Raw genomic sequence first — 20,063 nt, 5'->3', positions numbered from 1 at the left:
AACAAGTGCTGGGAGAGCCAGAGACCTCCTCCAGCAGACTTAGAGAGGTTCCAGAACTTCGAAAAAATTTAGGTGGGTCTGAACAACAGCAAATCCTGTGAGAAACCTCATGTAGCATCCTCTCCCTGTCACACACAGCATAGCAAAGGCTGATTTCCCAAACAAACCAAAACAAAAGGTAAATGGCTGAGCAACACCTGTGAAGAAAGACTAACAATGCACCACATCAAATTGTTTAACAGCAGGTTAAACTTACGCCATAACTTTCTGGAGCCAAAGAGTCTGGAACCTCAAGCTTAATTTTTCACATTTTTCATCAGCACACACAAAACAAACACAAGCATCGTCACCACCCTTCATCTCCCATTGCTTTGCCATTCCCAAGTTGCACCCAGTGAGAGTCCAGGCACCAATCTGCCTTCTCACTCTGGTTATTTCCATACCATATACACACTGTACTCCTCTCTCCCACATTTTTACTGCACATCACTCTTACTTCCCTATTTTGTAAGAGCTTTCCCCATTCTACAAATCTTAACACACAAGAGAAACGTCTTGAAACCCAAGTAGTACATTGTGTTTTGGTTAGAAAGAGGCCAGGTTGAAAGCAATCATGACAGAGAGGAAGAATGCCATTTTCCCAAACTTCACAAAATGTTAACTTTCAGCTCTCAAAATACTGAGCAAGGAAACAAAACGAGACATTTCCCACAAACTCATGCAGCATTTTTAAAGGTCAGCCCACAGAAGGAAGGACAAGGAGCAAGCAGGCATGGGTGTTGTGTGGAAAACGATTCACTTGCAGAAATAAACTGTAGACGCAGAGATGAAATGATGGAAAACCCACTGACTTCAGTCAGGACTTCCCCCTCAATACACAGGCTGCCAAGAAAACCCTTCTGCTGTACCATGCCACAAGGAGGAAAAATACAACGTTCAACAGTTAACTTTACCAGAAATTGTCACCAAGACATTCAGCCCTTCAAGTACATCCATTTGCTGGAATCGTCTTCGATTGATGAGCGGATAAACTTTCCCCTGCCCACTTCTGTCTAGCAGCATCAGACCACTTTCAGTGCCCACCAACAAGTTCACTCCTAGGAAAAAAAAAAAAAAAACAAAACAACAAAAAAGCCCACAGAGAGCCAAGTTAGTAAGCATTTTTTCCATGTATTCTGAGGAACTGATGATTGATACAGCAACTGTCTTGTTTCAAGCAAGTCTAACCACTACTGGTTGGGTCTCAATTGCCTGTAGCCTAAAAGATCTCATGATGTAGAGGCTCTTTTCATTACCTGCCCACAGTGACTATTGACACCAAACAGTGTTCAAGAGAACGGTAGACCATGGAGAACTTTCTAGAGCACCAGATCCCAAACAAAAAGGCATGGTAATGTTGTAGGAGGGGTGAGGCACAAAGTGGTATGCAAGCCTATGTATTCCAAAGATGTATTAGGGGGATGGTAGCGGGATGCTCTTGACAAGGACATGGCAATAAAAACAGTTCCCACTGGGAGAAACAGGTTGCATTGCAGCCCTCCCACAAAAGGGTAGGCACCAGGTTTGTTCCCAGCTTCACAACAATCTTTTCCATCTGAGTGTTAAAACTAGAGCAACTACAGTCATCTTGTATTTCCACAGGCTTCTTCTAAAGATCAAGCAAATATAGATGAAGCAAGTCACTAGGCCAGCTTCTTTACACAAAGTTCCAAAGGTTCATTGGAACACTCCAAGTATATAAAACCTTACTATTTAGAATCAATTACATTTTTTTGTATCATAGATATATGTGGGACTCAGTTTTAAATATCTATTAATATATTATCACTCTTAAATTTCATAACTACTTATTTGTAATAGTGTTCAAGTACAGAAGCTAACAAATTTTGCTGACACAGTTCATCTTCAGTGCAGAAAATGGAAATCAAACCAAATGTATGACTCACTTTATTAGACTTCCATGTTGTAATCCCGATATAAAACTTGCCATGCTTTAGCACAATAAAATAATGAAGTAAGAAAAGCAAAACTCACACAAGAAGATCATAGTTACCTAGTTTAATGGTCTTAATCCTTAGTCAGACAATTAACCCCCACATACAACTATACTGGTGCCAATGGGCCATCTGAGCTGACCCCATAATGAACCTTTTCTGATAGAGCAGGTGGGCCCAGGGCCCAGATGTGGGTGTGTGTCTCAGTGCAGTCTGCACCTGCAGAGTGAGGTGCCTTCTCACAGTATTGAAAAAGGGCATTATTGCTCACCTAAATAACACCCTGGATAAGCAGGCATGGGAGAGGCTTGCAGAAAGGAAGGCACATTAAGCCAGACCCAGGGGGCATAAGGTGTGTTAGGGGGAAGCAGAACTGCAACCAGGAGCAAGTAATGATGGGGAGGGGGCTGAGCTGCTGGAGCACTCTCAAAAGCCTTTGGGTGGATGAGAAAAACAAATGTATCCCACAGTGAGTTCAGAAATAATTGTACCTCTCTCCATTATCCTCTCGCTAGTCTTTTCAGTAAGAAAACTTCAGAGGTCCAGGCAGTCCCAAGGCATCTTTGCTTAGATTTGCTGTTCTGCTACTTCTCCTGGGAGGCCTGTCGCCCTCCAGGCTCTCCTTCAGCTGCTGACACTTCCTTCATGCCTGTGCTGCCCACCTCTCACCTCTGCATCTCTCATGTGGTTTGCCCCCACTGGATCCCATCCCACAGCCCCCGCAGGCAATGGCCATTTCACCCAAGAGCATTTCACACAGACTGTCCCTCTTACTGGGAGACATCCTCAGGTTGGGAAGTGGCAGAAGGAAGCAGGGAGGGCGAGCAACACATGAGTCAGCTCTTAGCACAGGCTGAAGCAGCACCAAACCAAGCCAAGCCAAGGAAGTGCCCAGCAGATGGTCTCCTTCCTGCAGCTCCAGTACGAATTGACTAAAGCTGTAAGCTTCAACATGCATTTCTGCACTTTTTCCAGTGTGGGCTACAATTCAAAGCAAGCCACATGCAAACTGGTCCCTCAGGGTCCCTTCCCTTCTTTGTACATGAGGACTCCACTGCTTCTGCCTCCACCCTCACCTCTCCTGCCACTGCCTTTCTGGTGCAGTTGTTCCTGCTTTGAGCTCTCATGCACACCTGTCCCCAGCCCCTTCCCTTAGCTACATGCACTCTGAGATGAAGCTAACCAGGTACTACACTGGTGGCAAGCAGTGCTTGTATTTGACAATGCAGACACCCTCCTTACTCACAGACAGCAGAGCTTTTCTACTGCCACTCTACAAATAAGCAGTTCTGGCTTTTTCAAACAAATGGAAACACTTCCTGAAAAAGTACAGGCTGTCTGTGGAGGCTGAGTGTAAAAATCTGTGTTACTGCATCCATGTCATTAACACTGAATTTCACCACTCAGAGCTAGAAGGAACAGAATCAGAGACCTAATGCAATTATCCGCTTGCCAGATACTACTGGTGTTACCACTGGTAAAGGCAAAGCAAAGCAAGTCCTCCTCTTTTTTAACAGAAAACATCACCTCAAAATGGTTTAATTTTTCTTAAGGGTAAAGAAGTCAAATGTTATCAAGAAGTAAGCATGTGTACCAACCTGTATCACCATTGGTTTGGCCCTAAATGTTCAACCAAGGGTTGTTGTTACAGCTCTAAAATACCTCTAGGATTTTACACCTATTCTTTAAACCACCCTAACAGTCAGATATATAGATCAAAGAAATATAAACCCATTAACACAAATTGCTACTGGCAAAACAAGGCAGATCAGAGAATTTTGAGTCATCTTTACCGACATTATATGACTTCTCTCTACCTTTCTCATCTCACTGCCTAAAAGTTTATATTTGCACAAGTCTTAACTTTATCAGAGAATTTTACACAGGAAGTCAAGCAGAAATAGTGTAGGGGTAAAACTTCTTACCAGTAAATTTCGGAAATAAAGGAAACAGCAGATAGGAAGACAAAGTGTTGGGAGAGCTATTTCATTGACACAGCTTTGCAGGCAAGAAGACTGGGACTAAAGTGCTGTTCTGAGAAACAGAAAATGCTGGAAATAACCCCAAAGGAGAACTAAAGCTTTGGAAAGGGTATAAATATGTAAAAAAGAGAGGGGACTTGTTACCTTTACAATAATTGTGTGCCTTAGGGGAATGGCCAATTCTTGTCTTCCTAAGTTTTTTTAATGACCTGCATGTGCATTTATAATCTACCCAATTTAGGGATACTAGGTAAATAAGTATGTAACATACACAAGCATCAACTCTTAACATTTAGATAATGAAATAATTCCGGTGCCCCCATGGATTCAGGCCAGAAGACAAACAACAGAAAAGCTTTCACTAGGTGCAGCAGAAGAGTTTCTACACTGCAGCAGGCAACAGGCACTGCACTAAGCCTGATGAAATGTGGGAGCCTGACTGACACCAACACAAATTATCCCTAGTGACAAGAAGACCAGACACACTTGGTCAGCTGACATCTCATACCCAGCTTCCCTTTGCAGTAATCACTCTTAACAAACCTAAGTCTCAGAATGGAAAATCTTCCTTCTATTCTTTTCTTTTCCATCTTACTTCCTACATATACTGATGACTGACAAATCATCTTATGCAACACACCTTAATCAAGCCCTCCAACAATACATTAGCAAGAGCCTCAAGAAGATGATTATTTTTCAAAAGAATATCCTGTGTGCACCAGGTGTACACTGCAAGGACTACTACAAGCTCCCAAAAGCTGCAAGAGATGCACTAGCAGAGTTTAGAAAGAGCTGAAAAGGACATCCTGATCAACTGCATGAAGCCTCTCCCAGACAATCTGTGACAAGAAAAGAAGACACAGCCTCAATCTACTCCAGGGCAAGTTCAGGTTGGATACCAGGAAGAACTTTTTCACTGGAAGTGTGGTTAAGCATTGGAAGAGGCTGCCCACAGAGGTAGTAAGAGTCATCACCCCTGCAAGAGTTCAAAAAACAACTGGATGTGGCACATAGTGCCATGGTCTAGCTGATCTGGTGCTGTTAAGTCAAAGGCTGGACCTGATGATCCCAGAGGTCTTTTCCAGCCTTAATGATTCTGTGATTCTCAGTCTAAACTGTGCCATCAGAAGCGTATATGTACCAGTTGGAAATTACATCAAAGCAGAAGCAACATACTGTAAAAAACACAATAATAATCAGGTCTTGCAACAAAAAAAGATGTAAAAAAGCCCTGAGTAAATGCAGAGAAACAGCTACAGTTCTGGAGATACATTATCAAAGGCTGAAAGCTCCTACTGACATGTCTACATTTCAGGAATGGCAAGGGAAGAAGACTTTTGCATTACCCCATAAGGCTGCACACAGTATCTCGGAATTGAATCTCTTCTTGTATTTGCGGATCTCTGGTGTGTCACTCTGTGGCCGTGTATTTGTGGGATTCACATTGACAACTGATCCTTTCCGCGTAGGGTCTTGCCTTATTGCCTCTGATCTCATTGCTTCACTAGAAAATCCTACTGAAAGAAAAAAAAAAAGTGCATGTAATACCCTTCAAGTGCTAGATTCTGGACATATGTTTTTACCATCATACAACCCAAATCAGTAACAGAGAATATTGAGAAAGTCCTTATTTTTGTAAGAAATGTAAATGGAAAAAGAAAAGAAATTATGCAATCCATTGCAAAACAAATAAAAAGCATGATGGTAACATTCTTAAGTACTTTAAAGAGCCACTGAAGTCACTGAACCCTTTTTCAATTGTCGTCTTCAGCTGCTTTACTTACCCACAGAAGTCACAGTTGTCCCACTAGATGGAGAAATCTGTAGTAATCTGGGGTCTATAAAAGGTGTAAAGGAGGAGGAAGATTTGTGTTTCTGGAGTGTGTTACTAGCGGACTGAGTCTGCAATGTAAATTTCAACTTTATTAATATTAATGACAATAAAAAGCATGGATAACAAACACCAACATTTTAAAGTCACTATGGAATTATGCTACAGAAGCTCCCCAAGCTTTTACACTTCCTTTATATAGACACACAGTGCACTGCAGGAACCACACCTGAACTAGATACATACGCACACTGCACATGTTACAGCCAAATGTAATTAGCTGAATTGTCATCCCTGACTCTCAGCTGCCAGCAAAGCTTTTTACTACAGACCACTACAGTCAGGCACAAAACGAGGGAATGTCTCTCCTTTTGAAAATCTGCTTAAATGTATGTATGCTATTTTATCTGCAAGCTGTCCACTACCTACAGTTTCTGAATTTATGAAGCATCTCCTGAATTGAGGTAGTTAATTAAATTATGAAGTTTGATCTCTTGGCTTGTGCAAAAAAAATCAGAAGCGTCTGGGACTAGGCATTCACTTCTATGATGGATTATGTTTCAATGTTCACTACTGTTCTTTCTCCCTATTTTAACCTGAGCCTCTTGCCAGAAAGCTGCAGCAGATTCTTCCACCTTTATTTGACAAAGCAACATATTAAACCTGTATCGAACAAAGGGGCTCATTAGTGTGGAAGGTGCAGCAAACAGTGACATGACACTATGAATATGTGGTGGATAAAATCACTGGTGCTTGTTGAGTTATGAGGTCCAAACATGAAAAAAACAAAGAAAGAAAGAAGACAAGTGAGACAATGAGCTGTTAAAAGTGGAAATGGAACAACTTAAAAACCCTTGCCAGTTTAGTATTATAGTGACAACATATCATACTGAAGCAGAATGGGACAAGTGGAAAAAAAAAGTGTGCCTACATATAAAGGGTGTGCATGTGGTAAGTTACACCAAGCAGTACTAGGTTTTTGCTCAGTTGTATGCAAACGTAGGTACAAGACACTCCTTTAGCATCAACTAATCTTCAACCTATGATGTTCCTAAGCCTCTACAGAAAAAAAGAAAACCAGCAATGGGTCTTTGGAGTGTCTCCTTCCCCTGCACAGTCCAATACCATAAGGCTCCTTTGTCAACAGGCACTGCCCCAGCCCCCAGTTCCCAAGCTGAGTTAACTGAACCCTGCTTACAGATTGCTTAGACCAAAGAAAAGTAATAAGCACGCGTATCTCAGGATCTATCAACTGATCTCTATAACCTACAAGAATGTGCTTTGAGAAAGATCAAAGACCAATAAAGCATAGCTGAAAATGCTAAATTAATTTCCAGGAGGAAACTGGAAAGTTTTCCTCCTGCTATGTAGTTAAGAAGCATTTTTGATTATGTGGTAAACATGGGCATTGCCATAAACCTACCCAGCTCACTGCAACCTCTCCTCATCACAACACTTGCACACCTCCATGGCAGGACTCTACCCTGAGAAGCAGCAGCTTCTTTTCACCAAGTTTCACTTGCCCTGTACCAACCCCTGCTTGAGAGGATCCCCTTGTAAGCCAGGCTGGCCACCCAGCCAGGAGTGGAGACACCAGACAAGGCTCCTTGCTCTCTGCTGGGGTTGGTAAGGGGCGAAGGGCCCTTTGCTCATTCACATGTGTGCATCTCCTCTGCTGCGAGAGGTTACACGCGTGTGAAGGACCAGGCTTTCCCACCTGCACTCTGTAAAGGAAGGCACCATCCTGGGATCAGCCCAGGACAGCAAGAGGAAGCTTCCCCCATGGTATAGCATTCTCCACCTGGACACAATCAGCACTGGTGGAGAACAGTCATCTTTACACAGCTGCTTCTCAGAGTACACACATACTTGGAAAAAATCCCAAATTATTTCCCCCATTCATTATTCCCAAATACCTCAGACTTTTACAACCCTCCCAGGCAACACCTGATTTGTTCACCCAGCCCACATGGCAAGCTTTACTGAGCAAAATCCCTCCACGGCCACTTCCTCTCTCAAAGGGCGAGTTCCCACAAGCAGCTCCTCTTATGTGTGGAGACACTAGTCCAGCCTTTACTGATAAAACCAAAATTAACTGCTAATTCTGAAGCGGCACATTGCTTGCAATTAGCCCGCTCCCAGAATAAAACAGAATTAAAAAACAGTATTGGCTTGAAAATGCAGTAGTCAAGTTTAGTTTAAAACGAATGCCATGCAATTAATGACTCACTAAAAGGAAGCAAAAATAGTAAACTGGCAAGTTTGGCGTGGGACTGCTCTAGAGTTAAGGGCTTCTTACACAGAACTGAAATGTGTTACTTGGGAGGTGGGAACAAAGGTGACAGAAAAAAAAAGCAGGGGAGATTGGCTGGAGTTCCTTTGCAAACTAGCTACTAGGCAATGCTGCTATAACCCTATGAAAGCAGCCAGCTGTGGTGTAAGACATACCTCATTAGTAGTTAGCTTGTCCTGGGGTGTCTGTGGGGACATGGTGGGTGTCGGCTGGCTGGAGGATGGGGAGGAGGAGGTGGAGGAAGTGGAGGAGGAATGGCTTTGCTGTAAGAGATCTGGCAAGAGGTGAATGCGACCGGCAAAGCCATTGCTCTCATGATGGCTGGCACGCTTTTTGTCAACTGTACTCTGCAGAAAAAACAGGCACACTTGTCTTGCTCAAGTGCTGCTTAAAGGTCTATATCCCTAACAACCTCTCTCCTTCACTTCCTACTTTTTTACATCTTTTTTTTATTTGTCTTTTAAAATAAACTGATAATCCATGCTTTGATGCCTGCATAGAAAGGGAAAGTGGGCAGAGCTACTAACATTCATGAAATTCCCACCAGCAGGCAAAAGCTTGGTTCATGTGGTTGACTTGCACAGCCAATTCCGCCTATTAACAGAAGAACAACTGTGCTGCTGCTAAGTCCAACACCACAAAAGGGACAAGCGCATTTTTTGGGGGTGGGTGAGGATTTTTTTCCCTATTGTTTTGTTTAAAACTAACTTAGGCCCTATACAGATACCAGTTTGGACTTTCTGGAGAATCCCTTCAGCTAGCTATTTAAAACAATAACCATGAAATCTTAATTTTCAAACAAGAGGACTCAATTAAGAAATTGGAATTCAGTTATGAAACTCAGAAATGCGATTACTGAGGAAACTCCTATAAGCTAGCACGCTCATTAACACACAAGCTCATTTAAAAACAGGAAACCATTATCTTTCAGAGGCACAAGAATGCAATATTTTCAGAATCAAAGGCAACAACACAGCACTCTAGCTATGTCCACATTCTCTGCCTCACCACCTATTTTACTTCTCCCCCACACCAACTGTTGTGTGAATTTGCATGTACATGTGTGTGTATGTTATCTGGGTGGTCTGTATGCCCTAAACTACAGGTTCGAAACAATTTTACAAAACCTTGAGTGCTCCCACCCCAGCTCCCTCCCAGCCTCACTCCTGAGACACATATTTGGTTCTGTGGTAAAACTAAACAAGTTTTTGCTCCAGGTACTTGCTCCACACACCTGCAGCTTTTCTACCCTTCTCTTCCACAGACTTGGAAATATTCTACATGGTGCTGCCATGAGTGTCACTGGAAAGCATGCAAAACAGAAGCAAGGGGTGAAGGGCTACTCTCCTCTTTGCATGCATCAAACACCTTGCTCATCTGAAATTCACTACAGCTGCGTCTTTGATAACACGAACAACAAATATAATGTAGAAACAGCATGGGTGAATGAGCGAGTGGGTTAATGAGCACAGAAAGGGTGCAGCACTGCACAGGGAAGGAAAAGCAATACCTGTCGAACAATTAAGGTGCCCTCCTTAGAAGGAGTCAAGGCAGGTTCACTCTCCACATCATCATGGACAATCATGGTTTTTACTGACTCTGTTTCACCATTGCTCAAGTTCAACGTTGACCTATTTGTCAGACAAGAAATAACTGGAGTGAGATTACAGCACTAATGCCCTGGCTGTCACTGCCCTTCACCATGGCATATTCAGAATTAATTTGTATTGTGGCCAGAGTGGAATATTTACATACGCTGCCTAGAAAAGCCTCTCTCTTAATTAAAAAAAAAAAAAAAAAAAAAAAAAAAACAGTCAAGATATTACTAAATAGTTTCTTGTTTGGCAACAAATCAAGGGAGAAGAGCGAAAGGACATTAAGAAGACTATCCTCAGTGCTTGAATATATGAACATATGAGACTGCTATGTCTTGCTCATAGACTGTAGTAAGCTGAAAGAACTAACACACAAGCCAAAATGCTAACATCCTTTTCCTTCAATCCCCTATAAGGAAAAACAGATGCAAAAGACTGTTAGAAGGACTAACACTGCTCGGACATCATCTGGTCCAGAAGTAGATTCATCTGCTCCTTCTTGTTCCATATCATCATCTTCCTCATCTGTTGTCCCTGACTCCTCACTTGAGGATGAGTAATCTGTTACTTTATGTGGAGGTCGCACATCCTCTACTGCTCGCAACTCCTTTGCCAATGCAGTTAAATCCTGATGGGAAAGGAAAGAAAAAATAATTTAAAACTGATGTTGCAAATAAGAGAGAAGAAGATTTTGCAACACAAACCCACAGGATTAATGGCTGAGTTTGTTCACTTGTTCACTTCTGTGTTTCCAGCAATACTGTTTCCTTTGACTTACTCATTCCTAACAGTTACCAAAGCTCACTTTCTCATAAATTCAGGCACCAGAACAGTCAACCTAAGGGAATCTTGCTGTATCATAGCATAGTGTGCATACTCTGAAACCCAACTATCCTCATTTATGACTAACTGCAGTATCATAAGAGATACGGCTACTCAAAAAAGTTTCAAGGAGAGACAGAAATACTGTGAAAACCCATTGAGTTCCCCAGGGTACAACTGGACACAGAGCTGTAATAGCAGCCAGATGTACATAATGTCAGAAATTTTTCATAGAAAGTAGGAAAAATTTAAGGTCTTACCACTTCTCCCTGCACCATTCAGCCCAGCATTGGCACATTCAGGTCAAATGCACAATCGGTGGTCCATCCCCAGGAAGGAAGAACAAAATCAAAAGAGAGAAAGGCATGGATTAGGAAGGCAGAAGACCAGAGAGCAGAAATCAATCCCGGAAGCAGTGCAAAATCTAATGTCTGCAGTACTGATGTGCACAGACAATTGCATAGCTCAGAACATGCTGCTAGATCCACAGTTACAAACTCAACTCCAGCTGATGTTCCCCCCGATGGTACTGAACAAAGTTCTCAGTGTACTTTTTGTGAATCTGTCTGGAAGTGAAAGAGGACAGGGGAGGTGAATACAACTCACAGCAGGCTTGATAGGTCTGAAGACTTCCTTTTTCTCTTCAGGCTTTTTAGGTGCACTTTCATGGCGCTGTGATGGCGAACCCTCTGATTTGGATGATGCTGCATGTGCCAAGACACCAAAAAGAACACAGAACAAAGCAGATAAAGCAGGGAGCTAAATTATGTTTTCTTACTTCACTCTGGAGTGGGAAAGAGACATGAGATGACTGTTAGGGGTGTCTGGCCACTAGACTTAAGTTTCACTGGTTCACTGTTACATTGTCCCTGAAGGACTATAAAAAAACCACCATAAGCTGTGATTTGTGTAGGTGCAACTGACCTATGCTTGAAGCCAAAGTAAATGGTCACAACAATCATAAATCAAACACTCAGGTGTGGCTACAAGCTGGAAAACCTCCATCATCATCCAACGTAGCCCAGCTGAGACCTATCCATTGCAGTCTACATTCTACCAGGGTTCCAGACAACAAGTATCAGAACGTGCCCTTGCACACATGAGGAAGGGAAGGAGCTGTGAGGGCATGGAGACCGAGCTGCTTGCACATAGGAAAGTGCAGCAGTGGCTGGATGTGAATTAAAGAACAATGAAACAAATAGTGTGATGATGATTTCTGTGCCTAGTGCCTTTCCCAAACAAGGACATATGGCCAAGACCGTACAGGAAGCCATCCCATCTCTGACACTGCATGCTCAAAGGTTCCCTGTGCTGATAATTATGTTAAATTACTGAGTGATTCACAATGTAATAAAATTAGAAACACATGTTACAAAGTGCAGAAAAGGACTTACATCTCATCCTGAACCGCTCTCCGGACCCACTCTGAGAGCCAGGGTGGGAGCCAGGTTGGGAGCCAGAGTTGCTAGAGCCAGAAGAACTGCCACTGCCTGGTCTCGGTACAAGCTTCTCCACCCTTTCCCATAGCAGACGAGGCTCTATATTGCTGTATCAAGGGAGGAGAGAAATTCTTTGTCACACACACTTGAGTCCCCAGATCCCCAGCTCTAAACTGAAACATCACTGTTTCAGCAGCATTTTGCTAATAACTCAACTGAAAGAATACTTTAACACTGAGATCAGGGCATCAGTAATGCTTCACAACCCAGGCAGTTGCTCCCTTCAAAGTAATTATTACCTTATTTATGATGGTTAAAAAAGAAGTCTAGATGGATATAAGCTATTCCTTTTACCTGGAATTATCTACCTGCCATTCTTATGTATCTAACCTGAACTGGACAATTCTCTCAGCCTGCATGCAGCAGGTTTAAAATTGGGTCAGAAGTGTCCTAGACACTAAACACAAGCCAAAAGAACACCAGAATACCTTCACCCCCATCCAGTCAGCTAATTCCATGGTGGCCTGCCTATGTTGCTCTGTTGAACTCAGGAGTCAGCTCTCTCCTCCCGCTTCCCGACCTCGGGTGCTCTGTGTCACAGCTCATGGAGGATTTTTCCCCCTCTTAAAATCTGGTTCTGGCTAAGAGGCCAGGAAGTTTCTCAGGTCTCTTCACTGTAGATGTTACAAGCCCTTCTGCTGCCAATAATTCCCACAGTATACTCAAGCTGACCTGTTGCACCGAAGGGCAAGACATTCATAAACAGCCACATTTTTTCCAAAGTTTGAAGGATATTTGAAATTATTGCAAAAATTAGAGGGCAGGCAACTCAGATGAGAAGAGGAAAGAAGAAATTATTTCAGCATTTGTTGACACATGTGCTAAATCAAGAGAAGTTAATCACTACTGAAAAGGGATCCAACATCATCTTCCTTTCACATCCTACAGGCATTGCCCAAAAGCTGTCTGGAAATGCCTGGCTTCCCATATGCCTTTTCCTTCCAATTCAAGAAAAGCAAGGACACATAGGCTTACAAACCTCGTGGAATTTCTTTGACCTGCTTGGTTATTTTGCTGCCCACTGCCCTGCAGTGGGGAATCACGGCGGGACAGGACTGGTGATCGGGACGTTGTTCTCACAGGTACCTTGGGAGAAAAAAGGTTGCGTTAAAGCCACGAAGAGGATGGAGAGGACAGGAAGACAAAACTTCTCTTGCCACAGAATATATTCTAAGATCTTAACAACATGTTCTGAAGTACAAGCTAGCATCAATGACCAAAAGCAATAAACAAACACCCACAAAGCCAAAAGCCTTAGTTGTGATGCTGTTCAGAATTTTAATAGAACTCAAAGCTTAGTCTTAACATTAAATAGCGTTTAACAGTTATTACATGAACACGTACACGCCCCACTACCCTCTCAACTACTGAGACATTTGAAAAGAATATGGCATTTTGACTGAAGCAGGGGAGGCACAAAGCAATTTGCTGAAACAGCATGAGAATTAGGAGAATAAGCTCAAGGGAACCAAACAAATGCCTGGGAATGGATCAGCAGAAGGCAAAGACTGGTGGGGGGAGCAAGAATATACTCAGAAGAAGCAAGTCCCAGTGGATGGGAGGGGGGATGGAAGGGGGAGAGGAAGAGGAAATATATTGAATGTTTCCTTTTTGTTCAGATCCATCTCAATTTCAAGTAAGTGTATGATTCATAGTTTGGGTTGCGAACAGATGAAGAGGAATATTAACTCTGAGCAATAACCTCAGAGATATTTTGAATTCTTTCCTGAATATGGTAATGATTTGTTAACTTTGCATAATAAATTGTTTCTCTGAAATAGCTGCATTCTATAAATAATTACCAATTTTATATGAAGCTTCAATATTGTACTTCAGGTTGATTATCATTATTAACCCATTGACTGAATACCTACATAATGATTTGCCTTCCAAAATACTGTTACCAGTGCTGGCACAAGGGTACACTCTTCCCAGTGCCCAGGGTATCACATCCTTAAGAAAACTGTAATTAATAATAAAAAAATAGCACACATCTGTCTTTCTACTCCTTACCCTTGGAGGCACCTCGTCACTGTCTGATCTAGCCCAAGCCTTTTGGGTGGGGTCGGGTACCTCCGACTTAGAGTCAGAACTCTGATTAAGCACTTCACTGCGTGAAGGTGGATATGGGTCCTGGGAACGAAGATGGTGATGAGCAAATTTGGGAGAAGGGTCACTGAAGGAATGGGATCGCGAGACAGGGGAAACATTGTTCTTGAGAGATGCCAGATGGGACCACTGTACCTTACAAGAAAACAAAACATAAAACATTCAATGCGCTCAGTATAACCAGCTTTCCAATTAACACAGAATAAAGGCAGGTGGGGCAGGCAGAGACAAATTGGTTATGGCATTAGGTAAGCGTGGGGTGGATTCGATGCATTTAAAAGCAAGGCAAGCGCCCAAAGAACGTAACAGACTGAAAATACAGCACATATGCATTTTTTGTGTGATACGCTCTCCACATACATGTACACTGGTGCCCAGAGGAAAAAGGAATCCAAGATCTGCACCATGAGCCTGAGTTCAAAGGCCACTCAAGACAGAAGTCACCTTCTGTTCCCTGGTCTTCAGTGGGCTTTGGCCAGGTCTCATGGTGGGCTGGGAAATCTGAAGTGGACATCCAATTGGAGCAATGTATAGAATTAATGAATGCTGTAAATTGGGCAAACCAACGGACATTCACGTTTCCTAATAAATTCAGGGACTAGATACAGCTCAAAACTTTTGGAGAAAGACCATAACACAAAGCCTTTATTCCTTTACAGTTATTGCAATATATATAAAAAACCATAATATATATTGTGTATAGTATACATATGTACAATGCATATTATACTTACACTATATATGTACCATACACTGTACATATATACATATTTATACACAAAGTACACACACACACTTACGTGCACACATATTCAATTACACATACTAAGAAGGCATAACAGTGATTATGGAGTTAAAACTCCATTAGGATTTCCAGTGAAATCCACATTGACCCTTCAGCCTACTTCCTCTTTGTGCATAAGCCTGTGTTTCAGAGTTAATTTCTGAAACTGAGGAGGAGGAAAAGTCATAACTGAGGAACATGCTGTTTTCACACCTAATGATTAAGCAAAATTCTGCTTTCAAGCCCAGTTTCAGTAGGCTGGCTGTATTTGTTTTCATGTTATTATTTCCTCAATTTTAATACACACAGCTGTTGAAGAGCCTTATTATCCTTAATATGAGTGAAAGACATAGACTTTAAAAGTAACTGGCATACAGTATGAAGATACAAGTCCAATATTTTGAAATAGTCATAGAGGTTTGAATAAAAGCCAGGAAATAATGAGCAAGAGATGAAGCTCTGTCCTGATTTCTCCCACTCTTCCGTCTGTTCAAATTCTCCTGTTGTCCCTAAGATTGGCAATACCTAGTTACAATCATGGATGGTTTTGGCTTGCACTGTCATCTAGAGACTTTATTTGAAAGAAGAAAATTCTGCATGGAAACAGAGGTACTAAATGCAGAACTCTACTGTTTAATTTAGCATACCTAAATTGCTCAGAATTCATGGGCCATGTCTAAATTTTAGAGCAAAGGTTACTTTTACAATTCATGCCATAACTCCAATGAGATCAGGTATCCAGATCTGGAGGCTCTTCATTTGAAAACAAAACAGTGGCTACCATGCAGCTCAGTGGTTTTAATCTCTTATTGATTTTCCGGGGGTGGCACAGAGTTTTATTTAGCAACTGCAGGCATACTGGCAACAAATTTGCTTTTCTTAGACGTGTTTTGCAAACTCTTTGAAACAATGCTCACACTATTAAAACCCACTTGTTTAGTTAGCTTTTTTCTGCAAGAATTTTAAAAACCAAGCAAGTGTGCACTTTTTTCCTGAGCATCCTTTTTAGTTGTAAAAACCTTGCACAGAGCAAATTCTGAATTGGAAAATGCTCTGCAACTGCCACCAGCATTTAACCTACTAGGTCACTGCTGCACAGATAATAATGGGATACAATAATTCTAGTCGAGCTCTAACATGAAAAAAGCCCAAACCAAACAAAAACCACCAAACCCACAAATCTATCAGTTTGTCAATAAAATAAGCAAAAATTGACAATGAGCAAGTCCACAGAATAAGCTGTTTTGAGTAATGATACTACACTTTACAAAAGGCTTTCTAAGTGCAAAGATCTGCAAATTTGCAGGAAACATGTTAGGACTTCTGCATTCCCTCCAGGCTCACCAAGCTTTTCCTGGGCACTTACCTGGGGCTCCATTGGCCTCTGCAGGGCAGGCTGAGCAGGTTCTGAGTTTCCATTGGAAAAGGACTCTGATCTTGAAGGCACTGGTGGCTCCAACACTTTGCCCATCTGTTTAGACTGTGCTTCAGGGGAGCCCTGATTAGTTTTTCTAAATCTCTCCTCCACCTAAGCCAAAATAAATGGAGGTTAAGCCTTGAGTGAGTAAAACCAATTACAGTAGAAATACAAAGGAGAGTACCATCTTTACCACAAAGAAAGCAAATACATTTGGGGTTTGGCAGGATCTTTTCCCTACCACTTTTACCAGCACTATAAGTTCACTGAGTGAACTACACCAAAGCTCCAAGCACACCCATATGGATAATCCTTACTAGGAAGAGAGGAGATACAGGAGGTAGCAAGATGTGAGATAATATAATGAAAGATCATAATGGACCTTCTTTCTGCCTAAACCGATTATCCATCAGTACTTTCCTCACAGATAATAAAAAGGATATACATAAACAGAAACAACTTTACAATATAAAGGTACATTCCCACTGCTATCCCTTACTTTAGCTGCCCACCTTATGTAACCAATAGTTTTGGATTATCTGCTTTCCTGTGCTTCTCTCTTCAGCAACAGAAGAAGAGATAGGAGGATATGTTTCTCTACCAGGTAATACTGGAGTCTGTTCAGCTTCAGGCAAAAAAGTGTAGGACTTATCATCACCTCTCTCATCAAATACTCTGAGCACAAACTCAAAGGCTGTAGAGGACAGTCCCATCAGCTTGTTTCCTGTTCTCAGGAAGGTATAGAATTGATCTTATCTTAACCTCAAGAGCTTGCTGAGGGGAAGACTATATCAGAATGTGCTCAGTCCTCAAAAGAACATCAAGCAAGGTTCCTATGCAGAAATATCGCCTCTTTCAAGGCCACAACACTGAAAACAATGTGAGAGGTATAAAGGACAAGAGATGGAGGGAAGCTACAGGCAGAAAGGAAATAGCCTCTCATTTCCTAAGAAAGTCTGTTGCTAGAACCAAGGCAGCATGTGCCAGGTAAGCTGCCTCTGAGTAATGTTAAACTCACAGTATTTTATCAAAGCACAAAAGATCCGACTGGAGGCTTGGGATGATTTAATTTGCTCTAACCCTTGTGCCCAGAGCACAAAACCAGTACTGGGACAATTTCCTAATGTTCCCTAGCAGTGATGATCTGGAGAGACTGGCTTCCAGAAGACAGTCAAGTTTCCAGACTGCTCGCCTCAGGTGGGCTTCCTTTACAAATCCAACCTGCCTCTGCATTCCAAAATTTGAGGATAGTACCAGGTTGCCTATAGGGAGAAGCAGACAAGCTTCTCTAAGGTCTACACAAAACACACCATGTCTTGGAAAGTACAACAATAATGGAGGCAAGCATCTGCACCATGCAATCATTTTCACCACTGTGTTCGACTTCACAGAGCCATTCTTTAAAGTCTAAAAAACAGGCCAGACTCCTTGTTATGAATAGAATAAGGAAAAGCCTCAAGTCCTTCTGTCTGAAGAAACAGGTTTTTACATCTCTAGCTGTAGATGATAAGAAGTTTCTTCCACAAAGCACTTAAACTGCATGAGTAACATGTGCTCAAAACCAGACAAGAAGTGGCAAGGAGATAGACTGTATTCCTGGATAGAAATCCAGTCATTTGACTGTCTGGACCTGAAAGTGGTATTAAGTTCTAAGCTCCCAGCTGTTTCCCAAAGCCAATCTTGGAAGTCCTTTTCCTTACATCCTCATTGCTACTGCAGTGAGGAAAAAACCTAATCACCATAAAACTTTGCCAGTCAGGAAAGTTAGTCCTCTTCAGCTTAGCATCCCAATGGTCAGCATCTCTGTAGGTGGACACTTTCTCTGGAGAGAAAGTATGGCTGAAAGTATGAGGTACTGAACACTCGTTCCAGTTCACTATTTTATGTAGAGAATGATGTCAGAGTTAATGCCTGCTGTTAGGATTAACTTGTGGCATTCCCACTGCCAGGTATCAAGACATTATTGCTATACTTCTATTACCCTTTTTAAAAAGACAACAAACAATTACACAACAATCTCTGGGAAGATCTGACTACTAACCAATTTTTCTGTCTTTACTCTTCTGGGCTAGAGCAATAACAAAAGAAAGACTACGACAGAAAAACAGCTGAGTCGGTGGTTCTCCTAAAGGATGTAACCCTTGAATATTTTTGAGTTTCTTTCCTTTTCAGCTCTGAAAGGAAAATTAAGGAGATACAGTTCTACATCCCTCCAAACCCCAGCCAGCATTCAGGCTGGACAGAAGTGCTAGCCTGGCACTATGCTTTCATTGAAGTGGGCCAAGAGCATTGCAACAAGGACAAGAGGCTGGTTCCATGTCTGCACCATCACACACCAGACAAGTCAGAACTTCTTCCAAGTAAGAAACACATATCAGATATTTCAACCATCAAGTGGAATGGATGAGACAGCATAAATACAGTTTATCAAGAACTTGGACAACAGCATCTAGAATAAAATGAGTTTGTGTCCACCAAGCCCAAACAACAGTACTTCAAAGACTAAGAAGTGCTGTTGGATGAAGCTGAACTGAGAGTTATTTTATCATGTTTAGCAGGCTTAAATATATTTTCTGTTCTTGTTCCAAAATGTATTTGCCTAGTTCCCACATGCAGCTGATGAATGCCATTAAGAGCTTTGACTAACATTGCCCAGTCTGGTGGTTTGTGGGCAGTATGGTGCTCAAGGGAAACGTAAGAATAAGATCACTGAAAGAAAGCCAAATATACATCAAAGAGGCCTTTACTTGCTTAGCAATGTTACTCATGGACCAGCGAGATAGGGGACACTCATTGAGAGAAACAGCACTTCAGATCAACCTGTGAGTGCCTGAAGTCCAGGCAGGAAGGTAGCACCACAGAGTTTCAAAAGAGCCAGACATGATCTTAGAAGAGAATATTTACCATTTCAAAAATGAAACTAGCAAAATTCAGGTTTGTGTTCATGAGAAGGAAACCTTGAAAAGTGTAAGTTAAAACACCACATGTGGAACCGTGTGCTGAGTGTTAACATCCACCATCGGTTTGTGCTTTCCAACTGCCTCTCTGTTTCAAATCACCAGTACTTGCCAGAGACACAGAGCACTGCACCAATGCTTCCTAAGAAAACATGTCTGATGAAGCACACATATAACTTCCTGACATGATACTTCCAAAACCAGGTCCCCTTAGTCTGCAGCCTTCCAGACTTTCTTTCCAACTTTTACACCTCAAAAAGTCCGAACTCCAGTGATTGCAGAAGTACTCAGAAGTTGCCCTAGGGCTTGAAAACCAGTAACCAGCAACTTAAAATATCATGTCCCTTTAAGAATGGTGCTTTGTCCTCCAACTATACTGCAGCAGAAGTGCATGCTGATGCCAGCAGGCAGAGAAGCAGTTAGCAGACTCCTGTTCACAAGCAGGACTCACCTCACGTGCTCTTTCAGCAGGCTCATAGTGGGATTTTGGCTCAGGAGTATGATAGGTCTGTTTATTTCTTTCTTGCTGCTGCTGTTGTTGCTGCTGCTGTTGCTGCTGCTGCTGCCGCCTGTGATCGTGCTGCAGTGACAGGAGGTAGGCTTGCTCCTGCTGCAACTGGCGCTGGAGTCGCTCTGCCTGTCGGTGCTCCTCCATCTCCCGCCATCTGTACTCCTTTGAGAGAACGGGTGAGCAATTCAAGATGTGACACTGACTGTATGGTGGATGTGTCCCTACCAATCCCATTAAAAATGGTTTCTGGTTGCTGTTGCTTTTTTGTT

At 42.2% G+C, this 20,063-nt stretch overlaps 1 protein-coding gene across 28 annotated transcripts in view; it reads right to left on the bottom strand.

The window, feature by feature from the left end:
- MAP4K4 (mitogen-activated protein kinase kinase kinase kinase 4) overlaps positions 1-20,063 on the bottom strand; it is a 163,872-nt gene that overhangs the window by 13,377 nt on the left and 130,432 nt on the right. For 2 of the 28 annotated variants that reach the window (XM_062487891.1, XM_062487897.1), the window contains 12 exons: positions 19,735-19,956; positions 14,030-14,260; positions 12,996-13,102; positions 11,912-12,063; positions 11,124-11,221; positions 10,778-10,786; positions 10,148-10,323; positions 9,611-9,731; positions 8,256-8,447; positions 5,761-5,878; positions 5,323-5,493; positions 954-1,097 (listed from right to left, as the gene is read on the bottom strand). In XM_062487891.1, the coding sequence (XP_062343875.1) occupies positions 954-1,097; positions 5,323-5,493; positions 5,761-5,878; positions 8,256-8,447; positions 9,611-9,731; positions 10,148-10,323; positions 10,778-10,786; positions 11,124-11,221; positions 11,912-12,063; positions 12,996-13,102; positions 14,030-14,260; positions 19,735-19,956 (1,741 nt within the window). Of the gene's footprint in view, positions 1-953; positions 1,098-5,322; positions 5,494-5,760; positions 5,879-8,255; positions 8,448-9,610; positions 9,732-10,147; positions 10,324-10,777; positions 10,787-11,123; positions 11,222-11,911; positions 12,064-12,995; positions 13,103-14,029; positions 14,261-16,275; positions 16,438-19,734; positions 19,957-20,063 lie in introns of all 28 variants that reach the window. The other 26 variants (XM_062487903.1, XM_062487902.1, XM_062487906.1 and 23 more) reach the window with 23 other exon arrangements.

The sequence above is a fragment of the Cinclus cinclus genome, chromosome 2, assembly GCF_963662255.1.
Source record: "Cinclus cinclus chromosome 2, bCinCin1.1, whole genome shotgun sequence".
NCBI lineage: Eukaryota > Metazoa > Chordata > Aves > Passeriformes > Cinclidae > Cinclus > Cinclus cinclus.
This window is presented reverse-complemented; position numbering and strand designations above follow the sequence as displayed.